The sequence below is a fragment of the Salvelinus fontinalis genome, chromosome 15 (assembly GCF_029448725.1).
Source record: "Salvelinus fontinalis isolate EN_2023a chromosome 15, ASM2944872v1, whole genome shotgun sequence".
Classification (NCBI taxonomy): Eukaryota; Metazoa; Chordata; class Actinopteri; order Salmoniformes; family Salmonidae; genus Salvelinus; species Salvelinus fontinalis.
Window position 1 is genome coordinate 37,971,358 of NC_074679.1, and position 19,593 is coordinate 37,990,950.

At 44.0% G+C, this 19,593-nt stretch overlaps 1 protein-coding gene across 1 annotated transcript in view; it reads right to left on the reverse strand.

Moving 5' to 3' along the window:
• Positions 1 to 955: 955 nt before the first annotated feature.
• Positions 956 to 19,593, reverse strand: part of LOC129811916 (polypeptide N-acetylgalactosaminyltransferase-like 6) — a 52,404-nt gene continuing 33,766 nt past the window's right edge. The window contains exons 4-8 of the mRNA XM_055863672.1: positions 12,918 to 13,025; positions 12,436 to 12,657; positions 6,397 to 6,513; positions 5,185 to 5,334; positions 956 to 1,895 (exon numbers count right to left, since the gene is read on the reverse strand). Of these exons, the coding sequence (XP_055719647.1) occupies positions 1,722 to 1,895; positions 5,185 to 5,334; positions 6,397 to 6,513; positions 12,436 to 12,657; positions 12,918 to 13,025 (771 nt within the window). The 3' untranslated portion in view covers positions 956 to 1,721. The remainder of the gene's footprint in view (positions 1,896 to 5,184; positions 5,335 to 6,396; positions 6,514 to 12,435; positions 12,658 to 12,917; positions 13,026 to 19,593) is intronic.

Below are 19,593 nucleotides of genomic sequence, written 5' to 3' on the forward strand. Positions count from 1 at the left end.
TATATATTTTAATACAGACCGGATTTTAAAATATATATATATATAATTTATATATATATTTTTTTTAATCGGTGAAAATGTACAAATTATCCAATGGATTATGATAATTTTCTAGTAAGAAAAGGAGGTGCAAAAAAACATCTAATTTCCTCCTTTTTTTATTTGCTCCATGGCTCAGGCGGCCAAGTGGAACAAAGGCTGTCATCTCAGTGGCGAAGAGGAATAACACTGCAGCTGTTTCTGATTAATAAACAATGCCATGCTGGTGGGTGGTAACATTAAAATATAACCCAGCACTGAAACGAAACGTAGGCTGAAAATAACCTGTATGTCATATCATAAGAAAAGACTGTATTCACATGGATTTGCAGAAAGTGGGCAGGTTGGATGTGTCACTTCAAGCCCAAATATATCATACTTTGACTAAAACGATGACTTGTTGAATTAAATCGTTGGGCAACACCATGGGTAAGCTCTGGCCATCATCATCTTTCAGCTCGAAAAAGTGGATTTCTGCTGGTGTGGGCGAATAACGGGATTGATGAAGATGAACAAAAAGAACAACTCCCTGATCAAATTGATAGGCCACCCAGTGGGTGTGTTTCTGGAATTGTATCAAATGTATACATTGTGAACAAGGGAGCCACACCCGCAAAACCTTGTTATGCACGTGCATAGGGTAAGTCTGAAGAGCAAATACTAAGAAGTGCTGAAATCAAAACGTGTAAAAAAAGGCATACATTTCCTAAGGCTGAATCGTCCCATTAGTGCACATGTAGACGAGTTTTGAAAACTCTTCAAAAAAGGGCACACAATCATCACTTTTGAATGAGCACCCACATGCATAATCATACGTCCATGGGCGTCTTCTTGGCTGCTATCTCCACGTAATATCATTGTGAGATGGGTCATCATATAAATGCTCACACACGCCATACAATTGCAACAATTCATGTATTTTTCCCACATTTTATTCATGTTTACTACATCATTTTCATTGGCTGAACTTCACAACTTCAAATCGTACAATCACGGGGACCAGAAATCTGAAAAACCCATTCAAGTATACACTTAATAAATTATTGTTCTTAAAAAAAAAAAGATAAAATAAATTAACACCAAATAAATACGAATAAAATAATCATGGAAAATAAATAGCCTTACAAAATTGAGCAAATTATTCATGAGCCTCCGATATAGTACAAATCCACCATGCGATCTGGAGAGAGTGACAGTTGGAACATTCCTTTTTCAACCTGATACAAACAAATCCAGTCTACTAGACCTGCTGTGTTTGACCTTTGACCCATAGAGGACCTAGAGGACAGTGTTCTGGAGGTTTCTGTGTCCTCGACCAGCAAGGTGCCTCTGTGTGGCGGCTTAGCTTGGGTCTAGTCTAGTCTGGTTGGTTCTCTGAGGAAACGCGACCTTGAACGTCCCATCAGCCCATGTGGCAGAACCAGGCAGAATCCCAAAATCTCTTTCAGCCAGGAAGGAGTCTTTATCCTCCATTTTGGATCTGATCCCATCGGGCAGAGGATCCGTCAGACAGAACAGAAACGTAGCCCCAGCCCCCCCACCCCCTTCTCTTCCACTTTGTAGCCCCCACGTTGATGAGCTGGGAGGTCTGGGAGACAGGACCGCTAGCTAACTGGCTGGCCGCTTGCTGCTACAATGCACACGTTTGTTGTTTTTTTGTCGTGGGGGTTGGCGCCTGGTTCCTAGGAGCTGGCAGCCGCAGCGCTGTTGAATTTGTCCAGGACGGTGGCGTTGACTCTCTGGAACAGCCACTGCTGTGTCTCCGACCCAGGGTCGCATTTATTCATGAAAATCCTCTTATCACTGGGACTGCAGTCCATGCAACCGCTGCTCACCAGGTGGTACAGCAATTTATCCTGTATGTGTTGGTCCAGAGAGAGAGAGAGAGAGACACAGAGCGCAAAACAAAAAGCATGAGGTAGAGAGAGAGAGAGAGAGAGAGAGAGAGAGAGAGCAGGAGGCAGAGAGGGAGAGAGAGAGCAGGAGGCAGAGAGAGAGAGAGAGAGCAGGAGGCAGAGAGAGAGAGAGAGAGCAGGAGGCAGAGAGAGAGAGAGGCAGAGAGAGAGAGAGAGAGAGAGAGAGCAGGAGGCAGAGAGGGAGAGAGAGAGAGAGAGCAGGAGGCAGCGAGAGAGAGAGAGCAGGAGGCAGAGAGAGAGAGAGCAGGAGGCAGAGAGAGAGAGAGAGCAAGAGAGAGAAAGAGCAGGAGGCAGAGAGAGAGAGAGAGCAGGAGGCAGAGAGAGAGAGAGAGAGAGTGAGAGAGAGAGCAGGAGGCAGAGAGAGAGAGAGCAGGAGGCAGAGAGAGAGAGAGTGAGAGAGCAGGAGGCAGAGAGAGAGAGAGCAGGAGGCAGAGAGAGAGCAGGAGGCAGAGAGAGAGAGAGCAGGAGGCAGAGAGAGAGAGAGGCAGAGAGAGAGAGAGCAGGAGGCAGAGAGAGAGAGAGAGCAGGAGGCAGAGAGAGAGAGAGAGCAGGAGGCAGATAGAGGGAGAGAGAGAGAGCAGGAGGCAGAGAGAGAGAGAGCAGGAGGCAGAGAGAGAGAGCAAGAGAGAGAAAGAGCAGGAGGCAGAGAGAGAGAGAGCGCAGGAGGCAGAGAGAGAGAGAGCAGGAGGCAGAGAGAGAGAGAGAGTGAGAGAGCAGGAGGCAGAGAGAGAGAGCAGGAGGCAGAGAGAGAGAGAGAGAGAGAGAGACCATGAGGCAGAGAGAGAGCAGGAGGCAGAGAGAGAGAGAGAGCAGGAGGCAGAGAGAGAGAGAGAGCAGGAGGCAGAGAGAGAGAGAGAGAGAGAGAGAGCAGGAGGCAGAGAGAGAGAGCAGGAGGCAGAGAGAGAGAGAGAGAGAGCAGGAGGCAGAGAGAGAGAGAGAGAGAGAGAGAGAGAGAGAGAGCAGGAGGCAGAGAGGGAGAGAGAGAGCAGGAGGCAGAGAGAGAGAGAGAGAGCAGGAGGCAGAGAGAGAGAGAGAGAGCAGGAGGCAGAGAGAGAGAGAGGCAGAGAGAGAGAGAGAGAGAGAGAGAGAGCAGGAGGCAGAGAGGGAGAGAGCAGGAGGCAGAGAGAGAGAGAGAGCAAGAGAGAGAAAGAGCAGGAGGCAGAGAGAGAGAGAGAGCAGGAGGCAGAGAGAGAGAGAGAGAGAGAGTGAGAGAGAGAGCAGGAGGCAGAGAGAGAGAGAGAGCAGGAGGCAGAGAGAGAGAGAGTGAGAGAGCAGGAGGCAGAGAGAGAGAGAGCAGGAGGCAGAGAGAGAGCAGGAGGCAGAGAGAGAGAGAGCAGGAGGCAGAGAGAGAGAGAGGCAGAGAGAGAGAGAGCAGGAGGCAGAGAGAGAGAGAGAGTAGGAGGCAGAGAGAGAGAGAGAGCAGGAGGCAGATAGAGGGAGAGAGAGAGAGCAGGAGGCAGAGAGAGAGAGAGCAGGAGGCAGAGAGAGAGAGAGAGCAGGAGGCAGATAGAGGGAGAGAGAGAGAGCAGGAGGCAGAGAGAGAGAGCAAGAGAGAGAAAGAGCAGGAGGCAGAGAGAGAGAGAGCGCAGGAGGCAGAGAGAGAGAGAGAGAGAGAGCAGGAGGCAGAGAGAGAGAGAGCAGGAGGCAGAGAGAGAGAGAGAGAGTGAGAGAGCAGGAGGCAGAGAGAGAGAGCAGGAGGCAGAGAGAGAGAGAGAGAGAGAGAGACCATGAGGCAGAGAGAGAGCAGGAGGCAGAGAGAGAGAGAGAGCAGGAGGCAGAGAGAGAGAGAGAGCAGGAGGCAGAGAGAGAGAGAGAGAGAGAGAGAGAGCAGGAGGCAGAGAGAGAGAGCAGGAGGCAGAGAGAGAGAGAGAGAGAGCAGGAGGCAGAGAGAGAGAGAGAGAGAGAGAGAGAGAGAGAGAGAGAGAGAGAGAGAGAGAGAGAGAGAGAGAGAGAGAGAGAGAGAGAGAGAGAGAGAGAGAGAGAGAGAGAGAGAGAGAGAGAGAGAAGGGAGGAAAAGAAGGATTGAGATAAATTATTCAAATAAAGTAGAGACAGGTAAGCCTGTCTCTGGCAGACAGGCTGCTGTTTAATCCTGCTCTCTCATCTCCCACTCCCTTCAAACAGATTACAGACGGGGAGCTGAGCAACTGACTGCAACACGGTTTTTCCTCCCTCCATTCTAATCTGAGTTTACTTCATTTCATGGAGAGGGGTCTGGATTTGGGAGTTAAACTAGGCTGAGAAATATGAGTTCAACACACAAGAGTTTTTAAACCCAAAGCTTCAACGGACCATTACATTCCTTTTCTGGATGTTTATTCTTTGGGTTCATCCTCCCTCGCATGACAGAAAGGGAAAAGTAACAAATTCAGCTGCAAAAGAAAGAGGAATTGAATGAAGTACGAATCGTTGAAAACTGACAACACAAAATAAAAACACGTCCCTGGCTCCCGATAAAAGATTATCTATGGTGATAGCGAACTCTTAAATATAGCCAGTGGTGGATTTAAACTGAAAAAGGATTCTCTGGGGAGGGATAAAGTCGTGGAGAAAGATGAGGAGGTGGAGAACGCCTCAGAGGTACTTGGCAGTCATTTTGTTCTTGTATCATGCGTCCGCCTTCCTGATTTACAATGTTCACGCAGCCTCAAGGCCTCCGTGCACTGTGCAAGCCCAACTCAGCCCTTTAATAAGCGGCTATTGCATCTGTGTAGCCTGAGTTCAAGACCTGACTGTGTTGTCTTGCCACGGTAATGGAGGTGGCAAACAGATCTGGGACTCACGCTGGCATCTGTGCACCTCAACCTCATCGAGTCATTCTAGGCAGAACCTGAAGAGAGATGGGACTGTAACGACATTCTGATTTTGCGCTGAGTAAACATTCATCTCTCGTCCCTAAACGATGTGGAGGAAATAGGAGTGGTGCGACGATAAAATAAGTCCTCTATTACTTCCCTCTACCTGGAACGCAGCAGTAGAAACGCGGTGCACATCTTTTCTGTCTGATGACTTTGATAATGTGTACCGTCCTGTGGCTGTGGTAGTAATCTGAATGATGAGGTGTTTGATGTGGTGTTATAACAGTAATCATACTGTTGACTTTCTGTTGATTATTGACTATTTATTGATAATTTACGTTCCACATGGAATATAAAGCCAAAACAGAAGTAAAGTAAGTACCATAGAGATACAATATAATCGTGTTCTATTTAATTCTGTTTAAAGTTACCTTCCTATAGCTCCAGTGCTGGTTGCCCTTCATGCCGTGGCAGTCGTACAGTGTGACAGGGGAACTCTGGGAGATGGAGTCAAAGCAGAACTTCCTGGTGTGGAGAGGATCCCCTGGCCTGATGTCCTCTCTCCAGCCAAATGTAAATATCTGAGTACAAACAAGTACACAGGCACAGCATGGTATCCAAGTTCCGTTATGAGATTCACAGTATGACTACCCTAAAGGTCATTTTAGAGGCGGATGAACATGAGGACAAGAATGCGGTGATGATCTGTTCAGATTTAACAGTAAACAGCAGGAACATTAGTTGCATTTGAAGCAATCGCCGTCTACAGTACCCTAAACTTGTTTTGTATTAAAGGAAAATGCCAATTGACTGACGGACTGAATGATTAACAGGCCGGTGATGTGCTATAGTATAGACCACACCCCGCTATACAGTATAATATAGTATAGACCACACCCCGCTATACAGTATAATATAGTATAGACCACACCCCGCTATACAGTATAATATAGTATAGACCACACCCCGCTATACAGTATAATATAGTATAGACCACACCCCGCTATACAGTATAATATAGTATAGACCACACCCCGCTATACAGTATAATATAGTATAGACCACACCCCGCTATACAGTATAATATAGTATAGACCACACCCCGCTATACAGTATAATATAGTATAGACCACACCCCGCTATACAGTATAATAAAGTATAGACCACACCCCGCTATACAGTATAATATAGTATAGACCACACCCCGCTATACAGTATAATATAGTATAGACCACACTGTACCATACAGTATAGTATAGACGAAAACCTACTATATAGTACAATATAGTACAGACTACACCCTACTATACAGTATAATATAGTATATACTACACCCTGCTATTAAGTAAAATATAGTATAGACAACACTGTACCATACAGTATAGTATAGAGTACACCCTACTATACAGTATAATATAGTATAGACTACACGCTACTATACAGTATAATATAGTATAGAATACACCCTACTGTACAGTATAATATAGATTATACCCTACCATACAGTATAATATAGTATAAAATACACCCTACTGTACAGTATAATATAGATTATACCCTACTATACAGTATAATATAGTATAGAATACACCCTACTATACAGTATAATGTAGTATACAGTACACGGCTCCGGTTGTACCGACCTGTTCGTGTGCCCAGGTGCGTTCAGCCCCCTCCTTCAGACAGGCGTCCAGTCGCAGCTCTGTCCCTGTGGGGCCGTGCTTGGAGTCTATACACAGACCTGATGCAGCGTTACGAATCTACAAGGACACAAAGAGAGGGAGGGCTCAGTTAAAACCAAACACACACTTTGAAGCCTCCCAAAAACAGCGAAAGGGAGGCCTCGGTAAAGACTTGCACACACACACACACACACACACACACACACACACACACACACACACACACACACACACACACACACACACACACACACACACACACACACACACACACACACACACACACACACACACACACACACACACACACACACAAACACCATGCAATATACATCTATAGACGTAGAGACCACAGGATGAGATACTCTGGCTTCTCTCTAACGCTCAACGCTCTGATCACAGGACTCCAGTGTATAGTGAGTGGAATCCATGGCAACCTTCCAAACACACTGTACACAGTAACGAAGTACAAGCAGCCAACTATCTATACACAGTACGTGGTTTTAAGTAACAGCGTATGATCTGACATGGTATCAAAGCTCTCGCAGTTTGCTGACAAGATCTACTCTCACCAGTGACTGTAAGAGATAAGCTAATTCGTTCCTGGAGCATCTCCCTCCCTCTAAACCGGATTTAATAGGCGCCCCCTACTGTGAAAACTTGAAAAGTTTCAGAGTTACTCGGCTCTCAAACACATTTGATTGACTGTGTCATTTGCCTCATTCTCTTTCTAGCATTCAGGTGAGCTTGGCTCGTGTCACAGTATGGCTCAATAATGCATGAATCCAGATGCACTGCATCTAAAGTAGCCTGGTCTCTGTCTGTCTCTGTGGCCCTCACTAACACATTCAGAGGAGAGAGGACAAAGGAGGAGAGTGAGTTAGAGAGTTAGAGAGTGTGTGTGTGTGTGAGTGTGTGTGTGTGTGAGAGTGAGTGAGTGAGTGTGTGAGTGTGAGTGTGAGTGTGAGTGTGAGTGTGAGAGTGAGAGAGAGAGAGAGAGAGAGAGAGAGAGAGAGAGAGAGAGAGAGAGAGAGAGAGAGAGAGAGAGAGAGAGAGAGAGAGAGAGAGAGAGAGAGAGAGAGATCCTACAGGGTCAGAGTGAGACACTGTATTTGACAGGAAGGAGACCAGGGATGGAATACTCAGAGGTGTTTTGCACAGGGTTGACTCTTATAAAAGTTGTTACCCCTGCTCGCCACTAGATGACGCCAAAGACATTAGCTAGGGCTGTAGCAAATAATGGTGATTGCTTGACTGTTGGTGTGGAGAATGTCTGCCAACAACGCTATGGTTGGCTCTGAAAATGTTGATTATAAAAATGTAACTCAATGTCAGCTCTCCTCAATGTTGTGCATGTTTTTCTAATAACAGAGTACAGATTACATCTTTTATTTGGGTCAGGATAACCGGTTTCTTTTGTGGAGTTGAGATAAAAGCTCTTGAGCTGTGAAAAATGGAGCAACAAAAACGAAAATAACGGAATGACAGGTAAATTCTCTACAAAATGGCGACACATTTCTTGCCTCAGTGCTTTCTGCCTCTTTGGTTGCTCCTGCATCTAAACTAGAGAGGCTCTCCCCTTTTACCATCATGAAGGAGTGAAATATTTAAGACAAGTGAGTTCACCTTTCCTCTTGAACAACAACAGAAACATCCATGAGGTACAGGTCAGATGTGACCAATTTTCTACAGGCAGCCCCATCTCTGGAAGGTCACATCGTCACCCACACATTGTTCCACTCTGAGATAAGATTACATATATTCTCTAGGATGCAGCCAATGAGAAAAGACAGGGAAATACTGTTTTCCTGACATAGACCTAATTCAATCGGACACTATTCCAAAAGGATGATACATACCAACAATACAAATCTTTGTTGCAAAGTTCTACAGTATTTTACATGGCAACCAACAATAAGAATTTAATCCTTTGCATTTTGCAATTCAGAAACTTCAAATAATCAAACTCCCTCAGCCTGCCACCCGCATCGACAAAGTGCATTTAACCACAGGGTCATTAGGAGTAAACTGCCGATCGCTCCGAAAGACCAATAATGGTGTGCGAATTGTACTGCATAATGGGCGTTCACTCTCCACTTTTCCCAAGCCTCATCTGTCTGAAATGGGCCCAGGAGCAAAACACAGTGCTTATCCCTGATGCCATGCCTATCAACATGCCAGCGCTGATCTGGAGACATAGTTAGAGCCGAATCAAAAGGCCTGATGATTGCATCACTTGAAGTGATTTAGACCTATTGAAGGAGCCGTTGTGGGGAGGGAGGCAGATTGGATGGTAGGGAGGGAGTCAGATCGACAGCCCCCTATTTACCCAGTCTGCACAGCTCTAAGGCGTCGAGAAGGCTGACCCCTGATCGTCATCCCCTCTCTCTCTCTCTCTCTCTCTCTCTCTCTATGAGAGATCTTTATAGTTCCATAGATCAGGTGGGGTGACAGCGGGGGGACAGGCGGGATGACAGGCAGGGTGAGAGCCAGAGAAGAGATGGCACATGAAGCTGTCAGCCTGACGATAAAATTACTGTCATCCTCACCCGGGGGAGGAAAGAGGAGATATTTACCTACTGTGCAAACATTTTCTCATCAAGAGGTACACCGCTTCATTTCTTATTTACTATCCATTTTCACCTCTGGCTATTACGGAAGGGGTGGTTAATCAGCGGGGACGGGAATAAGCTGGGACTTGTGTTGTGCGTGTGTGTGTGTGCTTGTACAATTTGTGCTAATGGCCTTGTAGACGTGAAGAGCGAAGAGTGGGAAAGGTGGGACACCGCTGAGACGGCCTTCCATTCTACCTATTATCATTAGTACCCTGACCCAGGGGCCAGGACGTCAGAAAAACATAGAAAGAATAGAATCCAATTATATGTCATGCAAAATTAATTTCATTTTTCATATTAACATACAACGTGTTCGCCGTGAGGCTTCTGAAATGTTTCAGTGGCTTGAGAGGAGGATGTGGTTTCCTTCCGGCACATAGGATGAATTAATTAGTGAATGATGTATCCCAGGTCCATCTAACCATCTATCAGTGATGATTAAAACCAATCCCGCACCAAACCTCCCTATGGAAAAAAAATGGTTGGGAAACAATCTCCATGAATACCTGATTCTTAGCCTGGAATCCCCACTATTTACAGTCGAAGTCGGAAGTTTACATACACTTAGGTTGGAGTCATTAAATCTTGTTTTTCAACCACTCCACAAATTTGGTCATCAAAAAGAAAGCAGGACCAAGGCACTCTTCGTATAATTAATTACATTTAATTAATTATATGAAGAGTGCCTTGGTGCTCCTTTCTTTTTGATGACCAATTTACACCTTTTACCGAAGACCACTTTCTGTCTACCAAAATGTACTATTGTGTACCTTAGTAGCACTTCCCTTCCTTCTCTTTCCACTCCACAAATTTCTTGTTAACAAACTATAGTTTTGGCAAGCCGGTGAGGACATCTACTTTGTGCATGCCACAAGTAATTTTTCCAACAATTGTTTACAGACAGATTTTTAGCTTATATTTCACTGTATCACAATTCCAGTGGGTCAGAAGTTTACATACACTAAGTTGACTGTGCCTTTAAACAGCTTGGAAAATTCCAGAAAATGATGTCATGGCTTTAGAAGCTTCTGATAGGCTAATTGACAACATTTGAGTCAATTGGAGGTGTACCTGTGGATGTACTTCAAGGCTACCTTCAAACTCAGTGCATCTTTGCTTGACATCATGGGAAAATCAAAAGAAATCAGCCAAGACCTCAGAAAAAAATTGTAGACCTCCACAAGTCTGGTTCTTCCTTGGGAGCAATTTCCAAATGCCTGAATGTACCACGTTCATCTGTACAAACAATAGTACACAAGTATAAACACCATGGTACAACGCAGCCGTCATACAGCTCAGGAAGGAGACGTGTTCTGTCTCCTAGAGATGAACGTACTTTGGTGCGAAAAGTGCAAATCAATCCCAGAACAGCAAAGGACCCTGTGAAGATGCTGGAGGAAACAGGTACAAAGGTACCTATATTCACAGTCAAACGAGTCCTATATCAACATAACCTGAAAGGCCGCTCAGCAAGGAAGAAGCCACTGCTCCAAAATCGCCATAAAAAAGCCAGACTACAGTTTGCAACTGCACATGGGGACAAAGATTGTACTTCTTGGAGAAATGTCCTCTGGTCTGATGAAACAAAAATAGAACTGTTTGCCACAATGACCATTGTTATGTTTGGAGGAAAAAGGGGGAGGCTTGCAAGCCGAAGAACACCATCCCAACCGTGAAGCACGGGGGTGGCAGCATCATGTTGTGGGGGTACTTTGCTGCAGGAGGGAATGGTGCACTTCACAAAATAGATGGCATCATGAGGATGGAAAATTATATGGATATATTGAAGCAAATTCTCAAGACATCAGTCAGGAAGTTAAAGCTTGGTCACAAATGGGTCTTCCAAATGGACAATGACCCCAAGCATACTTCCAAAGTTGTGGCAAAATGGCTTAAGGACAACAAAGTCAAGCTATTGGAGTGTCCATCACAAAGCCCTGACCTCAATCCCATAGAAAAATTGTGGGCAGAACTGAAAAAGCGTGTGCGAGCAAGGAGGCCTAAAAACCTGACTCAGTTACACCAGCTCTGTCAGAAGAAATGGGACAAAATTCCCCCAACTTATTGTGGGAAGCTTGTGGAAGGCTACCCGAAACGTTTGACCCAAGTTAAACAATTTAAAGGCAATGCTACCAAATACTAATTGAGGGTATGTAAACTTCAGACCCACTGGGAATGTGATGAAAGAAATAAAAGCTGAAATAAATCATTCTCTCTGCTATAATTCTGACATTTCACATTCTTAAAATAAAGTGGTGATCCTAAATTACCTAAAACAAGGATTTTTTCCTGAGATTAAATGTCAGGGATTGTGAAAAAATAGAGTGTAAATGTATTTGGCTAAGGTGTATGTAAACTTACGACTTTAACTGTACATGGTGAAAGGAGCATACGAGTGTGGATTCCAGGCAACCTGATTCCAGCTCCTGCATTTATGGGTATGATTGCCTGAGGCTAGATCCCATCCTCACAGAGCGCAGATAGAGTGAGATTGTGTGTGTGTGCCAGAGAACAGACAGAGTGAGATAGTAATAAAATGCCAAGGCCATCTCCAGCCCCATCCCTTCACAGGTAACACAGAGAGGCATTATATATATCTCAGAATACGATGCAGCAAACTACATGTCATGTTTATGGACAATATAAAGTAAAATCTGCTACTTATAGTTTCTGGGGGTAGTGAAGCAGAAAGTCCAGCTGTGTCCGTTTTGTGACACTGTCTACTCTAAAACATTTCATTAGCAGGCTGCTGGCTGCCTGTCCCATATGAGAAACGCATTACGTTTCAGCGAGCACCAGACATTCATAAATCAATGAACATGGAAGAGTCCCAAATGGCACCCTATTCCCTATATAGTGCACAATATTAGGCCATGGTCAAAAGCAATGCACTATAAAGGGAATAGGGTGCCATTTGGGATACAACTCTGGTAGAATAATAGCCTTCCGTGACACACCTGTGGAGGCATTCAGGGACTGTCTCTTAGCTGATGTATTGGTGTCTGGAAATAGATTAATTCATTACAATACCAGCTAAAAATACGCAAGAAACCAAATCAGCCTGTGGATACTGCTCAGACTTAGCTGTTATTGGTGGCATGTAAGACAGTGGGTTTATGTAGGCCTAAGTATTGTGAGAAGTCCTATTATTTGTATCAATGCCTCAGTAAGTGACCTCGAAAACATGACCTGACATTTCATTTTGGATTCTAAGGTAATCACATGTGCTTTTATATGCCTTTGTATGCTTTTCTGTTTGTGTGTGTGTGTGTGTACCGGCTCTTGCGAGTGTGTTCATTCGTTCTGTAGGTGTGTTAGCTCGGTCTGTGTGTGTACGTGCTCTTGCCTGTGTGTGGTGGTTCTGTGTGTATTCCTAACTTCCTACCTCTCCCCAGGCGGCAGGCAGCGGCTCCACAGCGGGGTAGTACTTGGCCAGATCCCAGGCCACAGCGTTCATGTACCACTTGAAGTCTTTACACTTAAGGTGTCTCCTCAGCTCCTTCTGGGCCGTCAGGTCCCCGGTGGACAGGTGGCGGTACTCTGGACGACGCTGGTAGATGAACTCTGTGTACTCATCCATCCATGTCTCAGCCACCCTCTTCAGGTTCTGCGATAAGGGAGAGAGACAGTGAGGGAAAGATGGAGTAAGGCGATGCGACTGTCTTTGTGTTTAGCTTATCACAGCACAGGTCACAGTGCGCCGAGTTAGTCAGACTTCATCTTAAATCAGATAGTCAAACTGAGGATGTAGGTCCAGCCATCTATCAGCCATGTGCCAATTAATTAATAGACAACCAGTCAAAATGGCCGCATGTTAGCCATAACCAGTTGATGGAAGCAGTGTATTGACTGGTCAGTCTAACTTACTCTGGCTAGGCTTGTTCCGGATGGCACTTTGTAGGGGACGTATTTCCTGTAGATATGTCCTACTCGGGAGCATGGTACGTCGTACATACTGCCCCCACACATCCATACCTGAATGGAGATGGAACACAAATAATACCTCAGTACATTACTTCAAAAGCTTTCTGTCAGCCTGCTAGCTATGTGTTCTAAGCAAGGCCGCGAAACCGTTGTAACTCAACCAACCGTGTGTTGTAAGTAGGGTTGCAAAATTTCAGGAACATTTCATACATTTTCTGGTTTTCCAGAATACCTGGTTGGATGATTCTGGATTTCCTGCTTATTCCCTCCTGATTCTAGGATTTCGGGAGAAATCAGAAAATGTATTGAATGTTCCCGGAATTTTGCAACCCTAGTTGTAAGCACGGAAGTAAAGAAAGAAAAGAAAAAAACACATCTTGTTTTTCCTATTGTTCCAGAAAGGAATCACAGGAATCTTTCCATTTCAAAGCCCTGAGTGATTGTGGACTGAGTTCAGAGTGTGGACATTGTTGTTGAAATGGTTGTGTAGATGGGTTTGTGTTCTGTTTGTTGCAAGACCCTAATACAGACAACCTATTGTCCCTCTGTCCACACTTGAAGTGTATTTCCACTTTGTCTGCTTGGCAGGGCCACATTATAAGCCTCTTTGAGCGGAGGGACTGAAAGGAATCCTATTTCCAGAGCACTCCGCTCAATACCCCTCTTTCCTGCATCAAAGGAAGAGAAAGAAGAGGAAGGAAGAGGGCAGGTGTCAGTAGTGCTACTCTGAACTCCTTCAGTCTGCTATCCTCTCCCTTACTGTCTCCCTCGCTCTCTCATCCTCCCTATGCCTCTCTTTATCTCTTCATGTCCCTCCATTCTTTCTCATTCCTCTCCCCTCACTCTCTCACCCCTCCTTCTTTCAAACTTGGCATCTTGATTAGAATTAGAGTGGTCATGCTGACTGTTTGGAAAGGACCCTGGGACATTTCACCTCTCCTCCGCTTCTCCTCCTCTCTCCCGCTGTGTGTGTGTGAGCGCTCCACTTCTCTCCCTGCTCTGCCATATCAAAACGAGGCAGGGTGCTTTCCTGTGGAGCCTCAGGTTAATGGTCAAGCTGGCTTTACAGGCGTCATTGACATGTGGAGAGATTCCTCTAGTCTTCAGAAAATGGCCTCTTCAGAGGAATAGTGTAGATGTTCATTAACCTCTCATATCAGCAGAAATATGAGGGTTTATGAATGACTCCCATGCGTTCATGAGTAACAATTTGTTTTAGCGTACAACTCACAGGACGAGGTAAAATTCCTGGAGATGCTTTGATGATGTCTGTTCACCGTGAGATACAACCAGGGTCAATAGATTGTCAGTCTAACAGCTATCATATGTAGGCTAACTGTCAGACATCCATACTCCGTGACAGTAGAGGAGAGTGGGGTCAGTTGAGCCACCCTTGTTTCTAGGAAACCAAACACAAAATGTATCATTTGACCAAATATTTAGGAAGAGGTCATCATCTCATGGAGTCTATGAAGGAAGAAACCACATGGAAAAAGTGGTGAGCAAGTTAGGTCAAAAAAGTCATTTATTGTGTTAGAGTAGTATGGATGTCTGACAGTTTCATGATGCTTCTAAACCAAAGTAATTCCTTTTAAGAGTGTTCTATATATCAGTTGGGGTCTCTATAAGCTTCAATATGAGGTCCTAAACCTAGAATGAAAGTGCATCCTTGTAGCTGTGTGGGCTAATATAGTCAAAATGTTTGCCTTGGGGCAAGTTGAGCAAATTGAAGTGTTTTCTTCCCAAGTGTAATGCAAGGCATTATTGGTGGGATATGAGGTTACTTTTAAAAAGTACAAAGTGTTTGTTAGGTGTTAAGCCTGTGTTAAAAGATGCTTCAAAATATTAAAAGACAAAAAAGCGATTGTGATTATGATGAATTGTGTTTGGGAAATAAAGATGGTTTCAAAAATGTAGTGCTAATATTTCAATCAATACAGACGGCATAGCTATGTAGGCGGCATAGCTATGTTTTCAAAACTGTAATGTTTACATGAATTCTGATTATTTCCAGGGATACACAACATTCTGAAATATATGTAGATATCTTTGCTAGAAATAATACGATATATTTCATTTACAGAGTGATGCTGAATGTAAATCATTTCTCTCCTAATACCCTGACTACACCGTTCGCGTCAACGAGTGTTTGCGTTGCCAAGGGCTTAAATAGAAGTCAGTCCTATTTCTGACGCAGATCGCGCTGCAAGTCCTGCCTCTCCCATCTCCTCATTGGTTTATAGAAGCAGGTACCCACGTGCCATCTCCTCATTGGTTATACCCACGTGGGTGATTGAAAGACAAACTGTTGCCGGTTGTCGTGGTAATACTATGAAAGTTTAGATGCCAATCACCATATACGTTCAACAATGAAAAAGCCTGGAAGGAGGAGAGATGACTAGAAATGATTTGGTTGACCGTTTTTATGTGTGGATTAATTGTCGGGGTAGAGGACCTTGTGCATTTCAGGTAAAATAACAACCTAATGTTTATATCCAGGGACAAATTAGCTAAGCAACAGCAAGCTAGCTAAATAGGACAAATTAGCTAACAAGTGCAAGCTAACTAGCTACATTGCCATAAATGTTTAATGCTTTTCGACCTATCCCCAAATGAATGTCATTGGTTCAAAGTTTGTTTTGATATTTTAACCTGTGTGTCGTGATCGCGTTTGGTGTTGCACGCGCGCAGCCGGTTTGGGATCCGTGTTACCCCACTCTCCCCTAAGTAACTGGACCAGAGAACTCTGAATCAGAGCTTTTAACATTTAGACAGATATTTACACTTTTGCTTCATTTGTGTGCTTATTGTACACTTGTGAATTCTCAATACAAAATAACACCAACGACTCAAAAACACACAGATTAACACAAATGTCTGAATCCCCCCTCCCACCTCTGGAAGAAGACTTATTGCAAATTTGCTTGGGAACTATTTTTATCGTTGCCATGGTTTCCAGTCAAGGAAGAAAGGGCTGCATTCCTATTACAAAGTGCACTCACTGACAGAACGAGAGCGAGAGAGAGAGAAAGCGAGAGAGAGAGTATATTGAGACCTGGTTGGATGGCAGGTATGTCAGGCACGATAAACACAATATTCCCTCACATCCATATACTGTGTTCTCCTCCGGAAATCAAAATGGAATAACCTCTGAGCCGCAAACAAGCCAAACATCACTGGCTGTAATTAGTTTGGGAAGGAGGCTAAAGCCTGAACTACTGCTTGTAACACACTAACACACACACACACGGTTGCAGACACACGGGCACACACACACACACAAACATTATTTTGGAATGCTGGGTTCTGAGGAGCGCATTGTACTGGAGAAGGTAGGGGAAACAAAACACTGGAGAACAGAGCGAGAGAAATGATTCGGAGTGAAAGTCATTCCAGTTTAATAAAGTTGTCTGGGAGCAGATTGACCTGTCTGGAGACTAAGGCAGGGGTATGATGGGACAGGATGGAAAAGAATGGACGAAAGAAACACATTGTTATGGGTCCATGATTGTCTGAACTCTAATATAATTGCAAAATTGGTAGACTTTAGTGTTTTCTAAATCTGTAATTTTTAAGGGATGTATTGTTGTGCTCAGATGAATGACGCAACTTTAGATGTATTTTAAATATGTCCAATAAAATTAATTCAAGGTAAGGTGGGACACAGTCACTGGATGAAAAGGGTGGAAGTGCCACATTGCTACGTGACCATGATTGTATAATTTGAACTATTAGTTCATATTATATCATATCCTATCATATTGAATAAAAGACTAGTGGCATTTATATGTCGTGTTACACACAGTGCAGACAAGGACTAAATAGAAGCACCTCAGCCCAGATAGAAATTGGATAGTATAGACCAGGGGTCGGCAACTGTTGGCCGTGGGCCAAAACCAGCCCGCAAGTCATTTGTTTTGGCCTCCCAAAGTTTTTAGCAAAAAAACTAAACTAATATATATATTATATATTTTGGGGAGGGATCTCAGTTTTTGGTTTAAAAAAATACAAAAATCACCAGGAATTCAGCAAGAAATTACTTTCATTTAGGACATCTGCTCACCAAGTATTCCCATGAATAAAAAAAAAAAGAGGTACAGTGCATTTGGAAAAGTATTCAGACCCCTTGACTTTTTCCAGATTTTGTTACATTACAGCCTTATTCTAAAATTGATTCAATTGTTGTTTTTCCTCATCAATCAACACACAATACCCCATAATGACAAAGGAGAAACTGTTTGTTAGATATATTTTTTTCTGTATTAAAAAACAAAACAAATGGAAATATCACATTTACATAAGTATTCAGACCCTTTACTCAGTACTTTGTTGAAGCACCTTTGGCAGCGATTACAGCCTTGAGTCTTCTTGGGTATGACGCTACAAGCTTGGCACGCATGTATTTGGGGAGTGTCTCCCATTCTTCTCTGCAGTTCCTCTCAAGCTCTGTCAGGTTGGATGGGGAGCATCGCTGCACAGCTATTTTCAGGTCCCTTCAGAGATGTTCGATTGGGTTTAAGGATCTCTCTGTACTTTGCTCCCTTCATCTATCCCTCGATCCTGACTAGTCTCCCAGTCCCTGTCACTGAAAAACATCCCCACAGCATGATGCGGCCACCACCATGCTTCACCGTAGAGATGGTGCCAGGTTTCTTACAGACGTGACACTTGGCATTCAGGCCAAAGCGTTCAATCTTGGTTTCATCAGACCAGAGAATCTTGTTTGTCATGGTCTGAGTCCTTTAGGTGCTTTTTGGCAAACTCCAAGCGGGAGTTTTACTGAGGAGTGGCTTCCGTGTGGCCACTACCATAAAGGCCTGATTGGTGGAGTGCTGCAGAGATGGTTGTCCTTCTGGAAGATTCTCCCATCTCCACAGAGGAACTCTGGAGCTCATTCAGAGTGACTATCAGGTTCTTGGTCACCTCCCTGACCAAGGCCCTTCTCCCACGATTGCTCAGTTTGGCCGGGCGGCCAGCTCTAGGAAGAGTCTTGGTGGTTCCAAACTTCTCCCATTTAAGAATGATAGAGGCCACTGTGTTCTTGGGAACCTTCAATGCTGCAGACATCTTTTGGTACCGTTCCCCAGACCGGTGACACAATCCTGTCTCGGAGCTCTACGGACAATTTCTTCGACCTCATGGCTTGTTTTGCTCTGACACGCACTGTCAACTATGGGACCTTATATAGACAGTTGTGTGCCTTTCCAAATCATGTCCAATCAATTGAATTTACCACAGGTGGACTCCAATCCAGCGTTAGAAACATCTCAACGATTATCAATGGAAACAGGATGCACCTGAGCTCAATTTCAAGTCTCATAGCAAAGGTTCTGAATATTTATGGAAATATACATTTTTTCTGTTTAACATTTATAATACACTTGCAAGAATTTCTAAAAATCCGTTTTCACTTTGTCATAATAGGGTATTGTGTGTAGATTGAGATTTTTTAAAATTTCCATTTTAGAATAAGGCTGTAACGTAACAAAATGTGGAAAAAGTAAAGGGGTCTGAATGCACTGCATGTGATTGTGTCTACATGTAATCAAGTTATGAAATTATTGCTATTTTCAAATAAATCTATATTGGGGCTGAGTTGTAGTCAATTTGCGGTGTACAAATTATTATAATTATGTTAGGAGAGCTGGATGAGTGAGGAAACAAATCAACTAAAGAGAAATTGCAGAAAGGCAGAGCGGAAGTGGAGAAAGTCAAAGTTGCAGGTCCATTATGATATTCTGAGAGAGCAACTTGGCATATACTGTACAGTAACAGTCCAAAGTTTGGACACACTCATTCAAGGGTTTTTCTTTATTTTCCCTATTTTCTACATTGTAGAATAATAGTGAAGACATCAAAACTATGAAATAACACATATGGAAATATGTAGTAACCCAAAAAGTGTTAAACAAATCAAAATATATTTTAGATTCTTCAAAGTAGCCACCCATTGCCTTGATGACAGCTTTGCACACTCTTGGTATTCTCTCAACCAGCTTCATGAGGAATGCTTTTCCAACAGTCTTGAAGGAGTTCCCACATATGCTGAGCACTTGTTGGCTGCTTTTCCTTCACTCTGCGGTCCAACTCATCCCAAACCATCTCAATTGGGTTGAGGTCGGGTGATTGTGGAGGCCAGGTCATCTGATTCCCTATTAGTCCCCATTGTATTTATCCCTGTGTTTCCTGTTTCTCTGTGCCAGTTCGTCTTGTATTTCCAAGTCAACCAGCATTTTTCCTAGCTACTATTTTTCCCTGTCTCTGTTTTTTCCTAGCCCTCCTGGTTTTTGACCCTTGCCTGTCCTGACGCCGAATCCGCCTGCCTGACCACTCTGTCTGTTCTGACCTTGAGCCTGCCTATCCCCTTGTACTGTTTGGACTCGAACCTGATCATTGAACCCCTGCCTGTCCTGACCTTGAGCCTGCCTATCGCCTGGTACTGTTTGGACTCTGACCTGGTTTATGAACTCTCGCCTGTCCCTGACCTGCCTTTTGCCTACCCCTATTTGTTATAATAAATATCGTAACTCAACCATCTGCCTGTGTCTGCATTTGGGTCTCGCCTTGTGCCCTTATAGATTGAATTGTACAACACCGGCTCTGACGCTCGTCAGATGTG